General features: G+C 47.5%; 1 protein-coding gene across 1 annotated transcript in view; it reads right to left on the bottom strand.

Annotated features, from left to right (window-relative positions):
- Window positions 1-1472: 1472 nt before the first annotated feature.
- LOC118086739 (IgGFc-binding protein-like) overlaps window positions 1473-18233 on the bottom strand; it is a 56511-nt gene continuing 39750 nt past the window's right edge. The window contains exons 21-32 of the mRNA XM_035118732.2: window positions 17600-18122; window positions 16690-16889; window positions 14454-14846; window positions 13569-13855; window positions 11584-11849; window positions 10362-10481; window positions 9756-9940; window positions 8182-8345; window positions 7344-7592; window positions 6155-6317; window positions 4855-4954; window positions 1473-1567 (exon numbers count right to left, since the gene is read on the bottom strand). Coding sequence (XP_034974623.2) covers window positions 1473-1567; window positions 4855-4954; window positions 6155-6317; window positions 7344-7592; window positions 8182-8345; window positions 9756-9940; window positions 10362-10481; window positions 11584-11849; window positions 13569-13855; window positions 14454-14846; window positions 16690-16889; window positions 17600-18122 — 2745 coding nt within the window. The remainder of the gene's footprint in view (window positions 1568-4854; window positions 4955-6154; window positions 6318-7343; window positions 7593-8181; window positions 8346-9755; window positions 9941-10361; window positions 10482-11583; window positions 11850-13568; window positions 13856-14453; window positions 14847-16689; window positions 16890-17599; window positions 18123-18233) is intronic.

Genomic DNA, 18233 nt, shown 5'->3' with positions numbered 1-18233 from the left:
CTCTTGGGGTGGGGGAGACAGGGCTGCCTGCGCCTGATCTGATGACAGAGCGACACGTGCTCCCCGTGTCCAAGGACTGTGCGGGAGATTAAAAAAACAAACACCTTTCCCCCTTTGGAACTGGCCGCCCTCAAAAGAATCTGCCCAGAACGTGGTGGTAGAATGGCCTGTACTATTTGAGAGCCGGGGAGGGGGCAGAGAGAAAGAAAACTCCTCCCTATATTTTAAGGTAGAGAGGTTTTCAACTTTTCTGGGTCCACGGCCCCCTTGACCAACTGTATTCTTTCTGCGGCACCCCCCGTTGGGGCTCAGGAGCTCAGTTATGTCACCCCTTGCCCGCAGAGCTGGCAGCCTCTCGCCCTTTTTCAAACACCCTCCCAATAAGGGATAGAATGGCAGAGAGGCGCTTTTAAATCCAATGTGCATTTCTGACCACTGCAGGATCAGCATTTGAATTACCGATGCAGGGAAATGCAAAAGCAAAATTGAACTCGGTCTAACCCCACACTGATCTGTCAGTTGTGAAAATGACTTTCAGGATTTCAACCAGGGCTGCAAATGTTTCACCTGCAGCAATTAGAAGGTGAGCTTGTTTAACTTCAGCAGTTAAAAAAACAACAACACAGAAGCACTGGAACAATCCAGGTGAGTCCCCCCCCCTCCCCCAAGCCAGTTGGCAGCTCATTCCATTTGTAGTGTTACACATTAAAACAAAGCAAGAAACCCCTTTGAAAGAGCAGAGGCACTTGGATTTGCTCACCGTTGTCTTCAGATAAGGGCCAAACTACTGTAGATATGACACCATTTGCACAAGTTGCAATTGTTTGTTTTGTTTTCAGGGTTAAAAAAAAACACCAGAGGTAGGCAGTGTAATGCAGATCATGACTCTGGCAAGTAGGGGTACAGGGGCTTTATCATTCTGCTCTTCACTGTAATCCCAACTGGATCAGGGCTGTTATTTAAGTGGATAGGCTACCCAGATTCCAAAAAACACATCCCACCAATACCTGCTTAGATATATTTTTTAAAAAGCATCATCAGCATGGTTGCTAATTGCTTGGATGGTATTGCATCAAGTTTGGCTCCAAAGAGATTGTGTAAACCAGGGGTGGGGGCATTTTTCAGGGCTGCATTCCCTTCTGGGCAGACTTCTGCAGGACACAAGCCAGTGGAGGGCAGAGCAACAAAAAAACCAAACACTTAAGGAATATGTGAAGCAGGGCTGGTGAAATGTTTGGCCCAGGAAGAGCGTGTGCGGCTTGGTTGGAGTCCCGAGGGCCTGAGGTCCCCCACCCCTGATGTAAACAATAGCAGGCTTCTATCTCCACTAATGGGCTCTGCCTTCACAGCAGAAATTGGGAGGGTGTCAGCATGTGCGGCAGAAATCCCGTTGGGATGGTGAATTTCAAGATCCACCCCCATCTCTCCATGGGACATGTTCCCAACAAGAACCCTGTCTGGGATTAAAGGCGTTAGCAGAAAATGTTGCAGTAAACGATGGCACTGAGCAGCACTGGCAGAATGGTGGAGGGGGGTGCAGTGCAGCTTCTGGCGGCCAGCCGGAGCCCTGCAGAGAGGAAGAGATGGTTATTATCAATCAGCTTCCCTGTCCAGTTACTGACAGATAATTTGAGGCAAGCCTCACAGGGGAATACTGCTGCATCGCACTTAGAAAGTGCTTCAGAAGGTACAAAGTGTTTCAGGTCCACCCCTAGGTGTACATTTTGACAGGAGTGTTTGACAAATCCAGCTGTGATTTGTTTTAACAGCACTTTAACACCTAGGTTTCTTAACTAACCATAGTTAAAACTAACCAGTTTCCCAAATTTAGATGTCAAAAGAACTATCCAGTTCCAGATTTACATATAAGCTAAACAAGCTATATCTTAGGGTCCCACTCTCTTAGGGCCCCCCAAAAAAATTTAAAGGAAAAAAAACTGGATGTACATTTCCAAAATATAAGATAAAAAACAAATAAAATAAAACCTACATACAGAAACAGGGACCCAGGTGGCGCTGTGGTTAAACCACTGAGCCTAGGGCTTGCTGATCAGAAGGTCGGCGGTTCGAATCCCTGTGACGGGGTGAGCTCCCACTGCTTGGTCCCAGCTCCTGCCAACCTAGCAGTTCGAAAGCACGTCAAAGTGCAAGTAGATAAATAGGAAGGTAAACGGCGTTTCCATGTGCTGCTCTGGTTTGCCAGAAGCGGCTTTGTCATGCTGGCCACATGACCTGGAAGCTATACGCCGGCTCCCTCGGCCAATAATGCAAGATGAGTGTGCAACCCCAGAGTCGGTCACGACTGGACCTAATGGTCAGGGGTCCCTTTACCTTTACCTTACATACAGAAACATTGTTTTGTGTTGTGTAGGCTGATTTTTGTTATGCGCAAATGGCTTTAGATCGGGGTCCCCAAACTTACCCAGCTTTGGGCCGGTGGCCGCAGCGCCGATCGCCCAATGGGCCAGAGGGCGGGGGAGCGCATGTCCATACGTGTGAGCACATGCTATTTCCGGCGCACTTCCGGGTCGGAGGAGCGCCGGAAATAGCTTGTGCGCATGCGCACGGGCCTCCTCTGACCTGGAGGTGTGCCTGAAATGGCATTTGCGCATGTGCACAAGCTATTTCCGGTGCTCCTCCAACCCAGATGTGGGCAGCCGCGCCGCTAAGAGCGGTGGGGGTTATAGCGGGCTGGATAAAAGAGGCCTTCAGGCCGTATCCAGCCCGTGGACCATAGTATGGGGATGTCTGCTTTAGATACCTATTAGGTCCATTAAAACTGTTATAGGAATTTGGGAGTCGGGTGACCCACAACAAACAGGCTCTGATCCAGGAAGAGTCCGAGAACCTGACAAGGAAACCAATTTATGAAGCTCCTTGTCGGAGAAAATGACAGGGACCAAACCAGGACGTCTAGAAAGCAAGGCAGTTTATTTCCAAACAAAAGAAACTGTTGCAACAGGGTCCTTCACCCACGTAGCAGGACGGAGCGAAGAACCCAGAACAAAGGGAGCTTCCAACTTTATATAATATTCCTTCCCAATGTTACTCAATTACAAGAAAAAGGCGGGAGACAGTTGGGTGGAGGATAATCAGGTAAGTACAAAGGTTTGATAGGTTTTTCGATGTGGGGACCTTAGCAGGACAATTGGGGTGATGGTCCTGATAATGAGTATGCATACATTTTATTTGTTCACAGGATGGGATTCCCGGAGGTGCCACTGAGTTGTGTATTGGTGTCGTTATTATTAGACAAGCTAGATGACCCTGTGGTAAACTGTCACAGCGTAGGGAAAACACAGGATCCTGCAAGGATCTTTAACATGGGGAAACTTGGGTGAATGTGAAGATATAATATAGATTAATACACAGGGTTTGATACTTGGTAAAGAAACAATAACATCTAATGGCTACATAAAAGGAATACAGAGATACAATAAGTAGTGACATGGGAAAGGTTACACTTTAGCAATATTAATATATACAGTTTAGAATGACGTTTAAGCAATTTGAAAGTTTGAGTTTTACAGAAGCACATATAGGAGGATACATTTAAAAGAAACCCCTGTTCCCTTAATATAATGAAATAGATAAATTCATACAAGAACATAGCTTTATTCAGACAGAATTAAAGAAGGATTTTAGATTCAGCAAGTCTCCTTCCTGGGAGGAAAAATGCTTGGGGCAGAGATAAAGAAATGCGCAATTGCTGTTGCGCCAGACCTTCCTGAGTTAAGGCATTATTATGTATGTTCCTGGAGGAGTTTGTAAAAGAGCTTAGGCGATAGCTATGCAAAAGAGGCGAGGCGTATTCCGGTGATGGTCTGGGGTCAAGCGGGGATTAATTCACCTATTGCGCAAGGGATAACCCTGTCTTGACCTATGTCTCTGGCAAGGAAAAATGGCTCCTCTTAGGTCAAGGCATCATTCCCCTCTCTGTATATTTGTGACCCATGGTTGTAGTGTATGGTGCACACTCCTCTACAACAATTACCATATAGCATATATTCAACACACACAAAAACAGCAACAATTTGTTGTTGACAAAGGACAGCTGGACATATAAAGGGCCCCATTATTTTCAGTAGCTTAGGGCCTCATCAAACCTAAATCCGGCCCTGACCTTGTCTTTACAACTGAAAGCAACCTATATCAAAGGCTCGGATTTTAAAGTTTTGCATTCACAGTTTGAATGGCAAAATGACAGAGCTGAATATTTGCAAATTTTCTTTTTGGTTCAAGCCACAATGCTGTGCTCTCCTAAGATAGGGTTGTGATATGTCCAGATTTTCCAGACGTACTGCAGTCGGCAGCAGTGTCCAGGCGTAAATTGGCAATATCTTAGGGAAATTCTGGATGTAGGGCAGTCCATGCCGGCAGTGCCTTTTTTGCAAATTTCTCTTTAAAATGCCTCAGAAATGGCAAAAAAGCTATTTTGCAAAAAATAAAAATAAAAATATTGCAATAACTTTGAGGGGGGAAAAAGCTCAACTTTTCTGTCCAGATTTTCACTGTTTGAACGCTATCCTAAGATGTAAGATGAACTCCTGCCACTAATGCACATTGTTAATGCTATGTCTGCTTACAGGAAATGGAAATTGCACATCTGCTGAGTTATTTAAAATCAACATGCTGCATTTCTTTGGCACACAAACACCCCAAAATTATTACTACTAATTCAATGTATTAAATGAAACTTTCTGTTCCTCGTGTTCCTTGCTGAATTAATCTAATTTACAACTTTGGGAAGAAAACAGCAGCACTCCCGCCCTGCCCCGCAGTCATGGGAGAGGCAGAAAGATTCTCTTAGCGTTGTTTTTGAGAACAGTCAATGCCGAGAGGAAAGTGTCTTGCCTTGATCAAGAGAATCATCATATCTCAAGAAAGGGCCAGCTGAGACAATGCCCGATGGAGGCTTCCTTCCAGCAATCGCAGGGCCTGGCTTGTCACAATTCTGAAAGAAAGGGAGGAAATGGAACCTCACTGTTTTGTCTAGAGGATTCTGCATAGGCTAGCTCTGTAGTCTCAGCACTCCCATGGGTACCAAGAAGACAGCCAGGCTAATTTCCCAGCGCATTGCCAGTCCGTTTTCAGTCCAGGTTGATGCAGGTATATCAGGATCATATCTAGATTTTAACACAAGTCAAGACCGCCTGGGTAATTTTCCACCTCTCTGATCTTAATCTCTCTCCAGATGAACCTATGAGGGCTACCACCAGCTCTCAAAGCTGTTGCCTTGGCCTGATCTGGCTCAGAAACCTTGACCCTGCAACATCCTTGGGCAGGCATCCCCAAACTTTGGCCCTCCAGATGTTTTGGACTACAGTTCCCATCTTCCCCGACCACTAGTCCTGTTAGCTAGGGATCATGGGAGTTGTAGGCCAAAACATCTGGAGGGCTGCAGTTTGGGGGTGCCTGTCCTTGGGCAGCTGCCAAGGACCCAGGCTCCAGCAGGTAACCACTGCTGATGCCTGCCCTAGGTACCCCTTTAACCGGCACTCCAAGCTGAGCACTGGAGTTGCTCAAGCTGAGCACTGGAGTCTCTCAGCTGCCATTTAAATGCCCCTGATATTTTCCAGGGAACTATGAGAAACTGACCACCATTTTGATTTCCCACAATACCCCAGAATGACACTATGGTGGAGGCATTATGGGACACTTTAATGGTTCTATAGGAGTGGAAGGAACTCTGCTTCCGCCGCCAGGTAAGTCTACAACACCAGGGCAACCCGTTGGCATGGGAAGGGCCCACTATGCCCCCCCTCAAACCTGGAGCCAGCTTTGTTTGCGGCAGGGGCGAATGAAGGCGTTGTGACACTGGGGCGGGACGTCGCTACGTAGGGCACATGTGCGGCATCGCTACGTATTGGGCACACTGCACATCCGCTGTATATAGTGGTTTGCCAGCGGCGGCGTTCCAGCACCATATAGATGGTGCTGGGATCCTCTGCTCGCGGCTGCAGCCGTGAACGGAGGATCCTCCACATGTGGCTGCGGCGGCACAATGGCTGCTTGTGCCGCAGCGGTGGGGTGAGCCCCTGCGGGGTGCCTTCTTGTCACCCCCCCCCCCAGACATGGCACCCAGGGCGCACTGCCCCCTGCCCCCTATTGCGGCACCCCTGGTTTGCGGTTCCTTCTTCTTTTCCTAACTTACCACGGTGCACCTGGCGGTAAGGAAGCTGCAGAGGCGGATACGACAGTGCAGGTACACCTCCTCCAAATCTGGGATGAAGGCAAAGACACTGAAGGAGAAATTGCCAGTGAGGGACACGGCATCCTTTTCAACTACCACCGTGCCGTCTCGAGGGTTTGGACACCTGCAATGAGAAGGTGACATAGGGCAGGAGATAGAGAGTTGCAGAGGTTTTGACTGAAGCATCAAACGACAACTTGCAGGTGTGAAAGACCCATCACAAAACTTTCATATCCATCCAGGGTCATCACAACGATTTCCCATTAAGACAGTCCTGTTTTTCAGCTAGGAGTCGCTGAGTGTCGACTAATCATCGGATGGGAAATCACATTAGGCTGGTTCACGTAGAGCCGTTTCATACTTGATCTCTGCAACATCAAGGAATGACGGGCAGAGGGGCCCTGCAGATGTTGCATCACAGTTTCTGAGGCCCAGGCCTTAATAAGGAGCATTTTCACCCCTTTCATCCCCTGGGCTGCGTTTTCCTTACCCATAAATATTATACGTGGGAGCCAGAAAGGGATCAAGACCACGACATGGACAGGGAGGAGAGAGTCTTTAACCCTGCGGTCTGAATTGGGGAACTGCAGCTCCCCTTTGCAATGGGAGGGGAGATCTCTGCATTGAAGACACCAGGTGTGTAAGTGTGGAGGGCTCAGTTCTGATCAGGATCATAGTGGGGGCAAGAGTTAAAGACTCCCCCCTCCCTGCCCAGCACCCGGTTTGAGGTCCCTATATCCTCTACTTATATGTTTTGTTTTTAAGAAAAACAGACACACAGGGAGTAAATATATGAATAACATCATTTCTAGTTTGATCCTCAGTTAAGAGAATATTCAAGTTAGGTTCTTGTCTCACTACACTGCAGTCCCTCTACTTCTCCCCTTCTTCATACCTATTCAGCTTGAACGCTGTGGCTTTCTTCTCTAGCTACCCTTTCATGCCGGGTGTCCTGGCCCTCAGTCCATGGTCGATGTCTAAAAGGCATCAACAGCCAAACCCAAGTGTCCTCCTGATTCTCAACCCCTGTTCTATAGTGCTATGAATTTTCTCTTCTCCCTGATCCTGGGTCTTTGCCTGTCTCCTCCAGTTAGTAAGCCCTGTTCCCTTTCGAGCAGACCACGCAAACAGTAAGAGGCAAGCAGCTTACTGGTTGGTGATGATATCCCACCGAATGCTGGAGGAGGCGTCTTTGTCCGGTGTGGCCCAGCACGATGACAAGGTCAGGACAAAGCGGGTGGCGTCTGCCCCTGAAATGCTGATGCCCACATAGGCCCTGTGATTGACAGTGAGTAGGATAGGGCTCTGGGTGAAGGGCCGGCTGTACTGAGGGTCTTGGTACAAAGTCATGGTGGTCTGGTAGCTCGCTTGGCCGGAGGTGAGAGTGGTGTTAATGATGCTATCAAAGGGGTAAAACATAAGAGAGTTACAACGCTTTTGTTTTGGAGCAGGCAACAGAGCAGCACTGCACATTCTTGGGACCAGGAAGAGGACTGATGGGAGATGAAGAGCGAGGAAGAAGAAAGATTTGAAAAGCAGGAGGTTGGAAGGACACAAGAGGAGCATTTTGAGGGTGGGAAAACTCTGCTTGGCCTTTGTTGGAGTCAAGAGTACTGAACTGGGAGGCTTTCAGAAAGTAGATTCTTATGATAGAGGAATGCAAAGGTACCTAAATTTGAAGCGAATAAGGGACAACGTGAGCAAAGGAACAAAGAACTTTGGAGCCAACATGGTGAACATAGGTGAAAGGCCTGGAGTATTTGAAGCCATGTGAGTGGAAGAGGGCACAGGAAAGCCTTCCACAATTGAAGATGCATGCAAGGAAAGATGGGGAGGAGCACAGCGAGAGGATACAAAGACAGGGGACCTCTCTGCAGGGGACCAGGTGCTGCTGGAGCCAACATAGAAAGATGCAAATATTAACGAGGATGTGAAATACTGCATTGGGGCGTTTGGCTTCTCTGTCCTGTCCTTCCAGCCGAACTCACTCCTGGATGGGATGGATGGCAGATGCCATTGAAAGGTTGAGGTTCAGTGGGTAGGCGCAGGAGAAGCGCAGGAAGAGAAAGCGATCCCTGCTGATCACCCCTCCGTAGGTGTTCTCCACACGGCCCTCCACTGAGTTGAAGTAGATGGCATGGGTTGTGTTGATCTGGAAGGAACGCAAGGAAAGAACTTTGTGAGGCCCACTGCAACATAAGCGGACACAGAGGGCAGATTTTCCTTCCTTGCTTTGGCAGCGTCCCTCCTCCCAGTCTCCAGGAGTCTGCAAATAATACCAACATTTCCCTTAGTGTAAGCCAGTTAGGTATCAGAGGCTAAAGGTAAAGTACCCCTGACAGTTAAGTCCAGTCGCAAACGACTCAGGGGTTGCAGCGCTCATCTCACTTTACTGGCTGAGAGAGCCGACGTTTGTCCACAGAGTTTTCTGGGTCATGTGGCCAGCATGACTAAACCGCTTCTGGCGAAACCAGAGCAGCGCATGAAAATGCTATTTACCTTCCCGCCAGAGTGGTACCTATTGATCTACTTGCACTTTGACATGCTTTCGAGCTGCTAGGTTGGCAGGAGCTGGGACCAAGCAACTGGAGCTCACCCCGTCACGGGGATTCGAACTGCCGACCTTCTGATCGGCAATAATAATAATAATAATTTATTATTTATACCCCGCCCATCTGAGTTTCCCCAGCCACTCTGGGCAGCTTCCAACAGAATTTTAAAATACAATAATCTATTAAACAAGCCCTATGCTCAGTGGTTTAGACCACAGCGCCACCCACTAGAATCTTGCTTTTTAGGAGGTCTATTTGAGGCAGGGTCATAGCTCATTGGTACACACAGAAAGTACCAGGGACACAACATCTCTGGTTAAAAGGATCAAATAGCAGGAGATGGTATAGACCAGGGGTCCCCAGACTTACCGCGCAGTGGGCCGGTGCCCGCCGCGCCGACCGCGCGGCGGGCCGGAGGGCAGGAGAGTGCGCGCACAGCGGGCCGGAGGGCGGGGGAGTGCGCGCCTGTGCGCATGCGCACACGCACACGGGCGGGGGAAAAATCGCCGAAAATCGCTTGTGCGCATGCGTATGGGCCTCCCCCGACCCGGAAGTGCATCGGAAATGACCTCTTCTGGGTCGGGAGAGGCCCATACGCATGCGCAAAAAGGATTTTCGGCGATTTTTTGCCGATTTTTCTGATCGTCGCCGCGCCGCGCGCTGTAAGAGCGGGCGGCGGCAGCGGGCGGCGGGGGTCGTCGCGGGCCGGATTGGGAGGCCGATTGGGCCGCATCCGGCCCGGGGGCCGTAGTTTGGGGACCCTGGTATAGACATAGGAAACTGACTTCTGCTTAGTCATATTATTTGCTCATTTCATCTGTCTACTCTGACGGCAAGCAGCTTTCTAGCATCTCAGTCAGGCAGAGATATTTCACATAACCTTGCTGCTGCCTATTTCAGCAGAGAGACTTTTTTTACTGGAGCAGCAGCTGCATGTTGTGATTTGTCAAGTGTTTCTACATGAGTGGGGTAGGGAGAGGGGAGGCTTTATGCTGGATAATTCTCCCCACCTCCATTGTGGTCCCACAGGTCTTCCGCACAGTATCAAAGTAGAAGAGGAGCCTGTCTCCGACAAGCGTGCCAGTGCAGGTGGGATCTGCCAAATGCAGTTCCTCAGCAGGGAATCCATCGGCGAAGAGCAGGCAGCGGGAAAGGGACACAACACTGTTGTTGCCACTGCATGTCAACCGGTAATCTGGAGGGAGAAAAGGGATTTGGCAGCCTGGCCTTGTTTCTGACAGCTGGGTTGTTGCAGGTGACAGCTTGAGACATAGTTACAGGTAGGTAGCCGTGTTGGTCTGAGTCGAAGCAAAATAAAAAAATAAAATAAATAAAAATAAAAATAAAAAAAAATAATAAAAAAAATTCCTCCTGCTACTGAAGGAATTTTTTTATTTAGCTTGAGACATAGTTGCCGGAGCTAGAGGCCCCCCCCCCCCCAGCGTGTGGCAAGACGAGGGCTGCTCTGGGATGGTCAGGACCCACACAGGCAGTTCTCGCTTTGACGGCACTCATCAGGGGAATATGTGAATACCAACATTCTGTAACACGAAGGAAGTCCATGTTTCAAAGGCAAATGAAAAGACAAAAAAGGGAAAGCAGCGGTCCTTGTTTACCATAAGCAGCCTGTTTGGCAGGGCTGTAATCTCTGTGGCAGAAGCAGCCCCATTTCCCATTTTTCTCGCCACACCATTCATTCTCTCCGCATGCCAAGTCAAGGCAGGGGTCCGTTGCGGCTAGAGAAAGAGGAACAGGTTTAGTTGCAGGAATCATTGGTGGCCTTAGATAATCACAGACTCTGAACTTCACACGGAGGGGTCTTTTGGGATCATAGTATGCATTACTTTCCTTGCTTCACAAAGTGGTAAGCCAGACCTGGGTGGATTGGGGGGGGGCAACTTCCTTATACTGCTGAATGGGGCCTTCTACCTTTGCTCCAAAGTCTTCTCCTGATGGTTCCACATACTGAGGAACCCCCTCTATTCCTGTGAGCTTGTGTGTATTGAAGAAGCAGGGGGAGGAGGGCGTTGAAACTACGCAAGCTACAGAGAGGAACATTTCAAATGTTTACAGTTTTTAAAGATACCACACAGAAAGAGTTAACACACACAAACATACCTCTGGCCAGTAATTTAAAAACCATGATGTTTGTTACTGTTTGCAATTGCTGAGGGAGAAAGGCAAGGCAATTCACAGAATACTGATAAACATTCCAGCTTCCGGGGAGGAAGTGAAAGCCAGTTTGGCTGTAGGGGAAATCTCAATAGATCCTAAGGATTAGAATGCAGCCCTCCTTCTGACAATGGTTAGTCCCCCCTGCTCTGAGGAAGTCCGAGACCTCTGGGACACAGAAGTAGGGGAAGTCTGTCAGAAGTAGCACTAACTGAAGAAATTATGAGCCTCACTCACACCAGTACAGACGACTTTCTGAGGATTGGTTTTACCTACGTTTAAATACCCTGTGTGGTCACATATGTTGGTTTTCCATCTCTTTCTAGTTAATAGACTTAGAGTGCTTCAAAAAAAAAACCACCTCTCTAACAAGTATTGATCCTGTTTTGTTTGAAGGGAGATCACACAATGTTCACCATTTATTCATTCATTCATTCAGCATTCAGATTTGTTTGTGGGGAGGTTAGATGAAGTTGCATCAAAGCAAGTCTTATCCCACACCTTCCAGTGCATTTTCCCATCACTTTTCTTGTTGCAAGAAGTCTGAACATTTGGAATGTGGATAAGGCTTCCCAATCCACTATAATTATAATAGTGAGAATCTGGGAGCCCCTTTAACCCCAGTTGCCCCAAGATGGACAGGCAGCTGATGAAATTGGAACTCACGGCACTGGGCAGCTGCTCTCCAGCCACTGCCATGGACCCCATGAAGAAGACACAGTTCCTCGTAAGCGCTGAGGGCCATACACAGCATGCCATTAGCCACCCCATAGTGGCACAAGTCATATAAGCAGGACAAATAAAAAGAGGAAGGGTCCACATGCCAGTGGCATTCAGCAAATGGTCCTGATTGGTTAACCAGGGCCCCACAGACCTCTTCATATTCCTGGGGATCTTTGCATGGCTCTTGTGCTACAGTGTCATCCAAGCACCTGAAAAGTAAAGACAGGAGGTTTTAGTTGCAGCAGGCGCCTTTCTGTGGCCACCAGCCAGAGTTGGGCATGAAAAGGAAAGAGCCTGGGCAAACCTTGGGCTTGCATGTAAATTACATTGGCATTGTGGGATAACCATGTCGGTTCTATGAGGCTGGTTAAGTTTAATTAATGCACGAAGGGGTTAACACCATAGAGGAAGCTGTCCTGCCAGGCTTAGCTAAGTCACTTCCCTTACTTTGGGAGGAAATAGATAATCAAGCTCAGTGTGTGAAGGGTTTTGAGCTAGTTGCTCCAGCTCAGCCACATGGCTCTCACTAGCCACTTTTGAGTTTCTATACCAATAATTTAGGAACTTTCACCACTTTGGAACTAAGCTAAGTTTTACTGCCTATGGAACTTTTTTTGAACGCTCTATAGAAAAGCACATGAACCTGACCTTTGGAGAGTTTGTAAGTAAACAATTTTTAACTTACCAAATGTGTGGTCTTTTCCTATGCTGGAGGAAGTGGAAAACTTTGAAAGGAATTTTTAAATGCACATTTTCTATGCTTTATTTTGCTGGATATTTTGTGTTTTTAAATCCCTGCTGAAGTCTTCTCCCCAAAAAGTACTTGCCCCAAACTTGGACTTTGACAACCAGGAATCCTCTCTCTCTCTCTCTCTCTCTCTCTCTCTCTCTCTTGCCCCAACATACATTATGTTGTTCTGTTCATTTCAGTGCAAAGGGAATACAATGCAAATAGGGGTGATGTAATCAATTACGTATTACTTGACTTAAAGCAGCAGTTTTAATGTATTTTTAATCTTTGTTGGAAGCCACCCAGAGCAGCTGGGGAAACACAGCCAGATTGGCGGAGTATGTATGTATGTATGTATGTATGTATGTATAAATATTAATACCAATCATATTCGCCAGGTAGATTTTCATTCTGCACTTGGGACAACTAAGCCAACACTGGCCATTTCCACTTATGTTTCCATTTCCACTAGAATTCTCAGACATCTTTACTTCAGTGTGACCAAGAGAAAAGCTTTGTTAGGATTCATTTTATTTCCTACTAATCTTGTTCAGAGGTCATGGTTTAAAACAGATTCTAGCTAAATAAGCCGTCTCTGCTACATGTGATTTAAAGTTGGCTTGTTTTGAAACTGACTTGAGAAACGCTGGATGTGCTGAAACATTTGGTGGCTTGAGAAGAAGAAGAGGAGGAGGAGGAGGAGGAGGAGGAGGAGGAGGAGGAGGAGTTTGGATGTGATATCTCACTATACTTTATCACTACACTAAGGGGTCTCAAAGCGGTTAACATTCTCCTTTCCCTTCCTCCTCCACAACAAACACTCTGTGAGGTGAGTGGGGCTGAGAGACTTCAGAGAAGTGTGACTAGCCCAAGGTCACCCAGCAGCTGCATGTGGCGGAGTGGAGACACGAACCCAGTTCACCAGATTACGAATCTACCGCTCTTAACCACTACACCACACTGGCTTGAGCTGAATGCTGAGGATGTGCTCAGTGCAGCTCACCTGAACGCTCTTATTGCCTGTGCCTTACGCCACACCACCCCTTGCTGAGCAGAGAGGAAATGGATGGGAAGAGATATTCTTTACATTGCTCCACTCGCACCAAGGCATCAGCGTTCATCGGACTGTAAAGATGATGCCAGGAAAGACCAACAAAGCTTTATAAGTGTTAAACGCTGCAATGTCAGCCCCTCTTACCCTGCTGGGCTTGTAACTGTTTTCCAGGCATTCCCAAACTGCGAGTCATTCTGGGCTCTGTTTCCATCAGGCAGGACTTTATCGTCCCTACGGATGCCATTGAAATTCCCACACATTCCACAGAGTTTCCCCTGGTATTCTGGTCCCACATGGATAAAGAGTGTGTGGCGGCTGTTGTATTGGATCTCCACACCGGCTACTGTTTTTATTGTCACCATGTTTTTGACCTTGGAAATAGCACCCAGAACTCCCAGGCTGTGGGGTAGTTGCACTCTTTCCTGGTTGACCTGTGATTGGGGCAGTAAGCATATCAGATGTGGTTTGTGGCCATCTGTGATCATTTCACAACAGAGTACAGATTTTTGTCATCCAGTGAATTGTTTTCCAGGACCTCATTATAATTGTGATTGACTAAAGCAAGCTTCTTTCCCAGCTTTCCATCTGATAAATGCCTAAGGTAGCTGACAACAGAAGTGTAGCTAAAAAAGAAAATTAACCCGTAACTATTTGAATTTCTTAATTTTTTTAAAAAAAACCTACACAAAATGCAATTGCAAGGGCAATTAAAGCAAAATTCAAGAGGGGCACTTAATAAAATACCAAATCTGACTAAGCAGATAAATAAAATGGTGCCAGCATAAAGTAGCCTTAAGGAGGTGGTGGAAAACCAACAAGGAAAGGGTGAGATGGTCAGGAATTGCCACCTAAGTAATTCTGTTAACATTGTGCAATTGCTGTTCCCGATACCAAACTCAGACATCATTTTTATTGCATTTTCTTAAGCAGTTTTGAGAGCCTCTTGAGGATATAAAGCAGGATAAAAAGCATTACAAAAACCCCAACCCACAAATAACTATGTACCATATCCAGAAATCTTCCACATACCTCTGCTGTTTGGCCACTCCCTAGGATTATATGAAAGCTCAGCATTTCACTCTTCAGCCAGACTTCCACTCGGCTCACAAAAGACACCCGGGGGTTTGCCTGGTGCCTGTTCTCTGCAACGACCCGGTAGAAGAAGGGAGGGGAGGGGTGGCAAGTCCTGGAGATCTCATAAGCACAAGTGCCCTGGAAATGCGCCACAGCCCCATCAAAGGTGAAGTAGTGAGGGTCCCCAGTGACTGTGCAGGTTCCCCACTGTGTATGGCAACCCAGCTTCCCATCCTTTGCAGCACACTTCTGGCCGAGGTTACAGCTGGCTGGGACACAGCGGAAGTCGGAAGGGCCATCACAGATGCACCTCTCACGGCAACCAGGGAGCCAGACCCGCTCCCCAATCTGCAAGAATAAAGGGAGGTTGTGAGCTAAAAGACTTGCTACACAGCTTGAAGTGACTGGATGCACACACAGAAATAAAACCCCAACCCTGATTCCTTTTAGAATAAACACTGTCTGGACACTTTTGTTTGATTCAAAACTTTACTTGCAGAACTTTCTTCAAAACAGAACAAAAACATCAAAGTCGTTTTGTACAATACAGTACCTTGATATTCAAATGCCTTGGTTCCCAAACTCCAAAAACCCAGAAGTAAGTGTTCCAGTTTTCGAACGTTTTTTGGAAGCCGAACGTCCAATGCGGCTGTCAGCTATTGTTTCCGGAGCACCAGTACCATTCAGAAGCTGCGCCTTCGTTTTTGAACATTTCAAAAGTCAAACGGACTTCTGGAATGGATTAGGTTCAGCGCTTCAGCGCTTTTGTTTTTGCTATTTATTTTGTGTTTTTATTCTTGAGGCTTTTTTGGTTAATTTGTTTTTGTGACTGTGGGGAACCCAGATCAGCTACTGATTGATTGATTGATTGTGTGATTGTGGAAATGAATAAAAGCTCCCCATCCAAACAATGACCATCATCAGTGCAGGTGAGAAAAAAAATTAATTGTAATTTTTATCATCTACAATACTGTCTTATTTATTTTATAGTACAGTACATTGCTTGTTTTACGGATTAATGCATTTTGCATTACTTTCTATGGGAAAGCGTGCCTTGGTTTCGGAACGGACTTCCGGAACGGACTAAGTGGATTAATCCGTTCCAGACTTTTAAAAACAACCCTAAAACAGCAATTTAACATGAATTTTAGTATCTAATGAGACCATTGATCCATAAAATGAAAGCAATAATCAATGTACTGTACTATAAAATAAACAGACATAGAAGCAGAGGTTCTCTTTCCTAAAGCCTCCATCTTGCCCAGGGCCGTCTTAAGCATATCTGGCGCCCTGGCACCGTGGTGGGACGGATCCCTCCGGGACCCCCCCCCCCGTTTCCCAGTGCGTCGGGCGGGCTCAGTGTGCAGCGTGGCTGCCGCAGGCACTGCTGTGTGGTGGGCAGGCGGGTGGGCTCAGCGCGCTGCGCAGCGGGCGGGCACAGCTGCGTGGCAGATGGGTGGGCAGGCGCAGCTGCGCGGCACTCCCCTGGCAGCCCGGCGCCCTGGCGCCCTGCACCACCCAGCCTGGCCGTAGGGCCGGCCCTGATCTTGCCTGGAGCTGTTTTCTCTCCCTTCAGGAAACTCTTTCACACATCTCTATTTCCACTAAGCCTGAGAACATAGGACTAGAGCCACCACCCTTCCAAGATGGCAAATTTGCATTTCAGTAGCCTCCCATGTTATCTAAAGTTAAACTCTTCCATGATAGCTAGCAGAGAACAACAACAGTTAATTAATTATCAACCCATCAAGGAGCCCAGAGAACTTAGTACACTCCAGTGGAATTTCCCCATGTTAAAACTTTTCAGCAACATACACAGGCATCCTCAATTTCAGTGTCAATTAAACAATTGTACTTAACAACATATGGCCACGGTCAAGCTGTGTCTACTCGGTGAAGAGCCTGCTCCATGGTTGAGGGGGCACTCAGCAGAATGCCCTCTGGTGGGCTTCCTTATTTATGCTGGTGTCCTCCCAGTGGGCTAATGAAGCACCAGTTCTCCTCCAATCAGTGCCAGGCAACTGCCATTTTAATTTACTACAATATCCCAGATATAAGCATCACTCCAGAGCACTGTAGGTAAATGGGAGCCATTTGAGGGTGGTGGATTAAGGGCAGCAGGAAGAGAAAAAGCCCGTTGTGGCTACATCATGGCTACATACATTGGAAAGGTGGGACGTGGGACCCTCACCTTATAATGCAGCCCTTTTTGCACACAGCCACACTGCTCTTCTGGGATGCAGCTGTCTCCGCTGTGCAGGTACCCTCTGTCACAGAAACACCCTTCAATGCACATAGGAAGGCAGTGGGGCTGAATCCAAGCACTGAAGCAGACGTCCTGGCAGGGAGGCCCACAGAGCTCGTAGTGGCTATTGGCAGGGCAGTCAAAGCCTGCTCAGGATAGAAGAGACATGGAGTGAGAAGCCCAGTGCCGTTAAGGGAAGGGAAGGTCCAAAGCACAGGTGGAAACCTCAGGCACAAGGGCAAAATTCAGCCTTTTAGGTCTCTCTCTCTCTCTCTCTCTCTCTCTCTCTCTCTCTCTCTCTCTCTCTCTCTCTCTCTCTCTCTCTCTCTCCCTCTCCCCCCTGGAACTCTCTCCAGGCCTCACCCCTCACCAGCCCTGTTGTGCACCCTCTCCTTGAGTGTTCTTGCCTGGCTGCAATGTGTCTTTGAACTTTTATAGAACCATAAAATCTTAGAGTTGGAAGGGACCCAAGGGTCATCTAGTCCAACCCCCTGCAATGCAGAAATCTCAGCTAAAGCATCATCATGCTTTCATAACACCTTGTGCTTGTTTGGATGGAGGGCAGAAAAAAGAGGTGGTGTTTATCCATATGATGAAGATCACAGGCCCCAGACCAGGGGCTTATTGGCCTGTTTGATATTCTTGCCATGGTCGAGAGCAAATAAAGTGCAGGGGTAAGTTTAGATATTATTGATTGTTTTTCAGTCTTTCTGCAGAGCACCTGCATCACTCTTGTAGAACACCAGTTTACAATTTGAGAACTCTTGGTTTTAAGTCTAATTTGTTACAGGAAAGATATACATCACATAAGCTATGCTGCGGTCCAAACTGTGAGGCAACAGTGGTTCCGGCTTACCACAGAAAGTCTCTGTCCTCCAAGGTGAGATGGTAACATTGGCTCTCTGGCAAGCCATTACGTATGTCTGAATGGACCGGCACAAGGTGTTGTTGTCCCCGACAGAGAGATGAAAGTAAAAGATGCAATCAGTCAGATAAGGCTCTGGATCAACTTGGGAGTGGCAAGAGGCAAATGGCCCATCTGGATTCCGGATGATCCAGCACATAGATTTTGACCGGATGAGATCAAACATGGGGTTAGAGGCACGAGATCCATTGATGCTACCCAAATGCAACGTGCTTTTTGTTGCGGAGCCATTTTTCAACGGGAAATCATCACCAACGGCTCCATTAAAGTTCCCACACAGCCCACAGGTCTGGCCTCGGTATTGAGGGGGAAGTGTGACAAGGAGACCGTGGGCCAGGTCATAGGTCACCATTAGCCCAAAGTCTGCTTTTAAAGTTGTGTAAAAGCCATGCTGATAAATGGCAGTTCCAAGGGCCTGGATTTGCACCGGGAGGTTTAAAGCCACGCCACCAATCTGTATGAAAGGAAATAACAAAAGCAGGTTAGTCCTGCCAACAGAAACCTCAATGGCCAAACTACGCAGAGTGAAGATGGGCCAGGGATTCCCAGTTACCACATCTTTGCT

Source organism: Zootoca vivipara, chromosome 6 (assembly GCF_963506605.1).
Source record: "Zootoca vivipara chromosome 6, rZooViv1.1, whole genome shotgun sequence".
NCBI lineage: Eukaryota > Metazoa > Chordata > Lepidosauria > Squamata > Lacertidae > Zootoca > Zootoca vivipara.
This window is presented reverse-complemented; position numbering and strand designations above follow the sequence as displayed.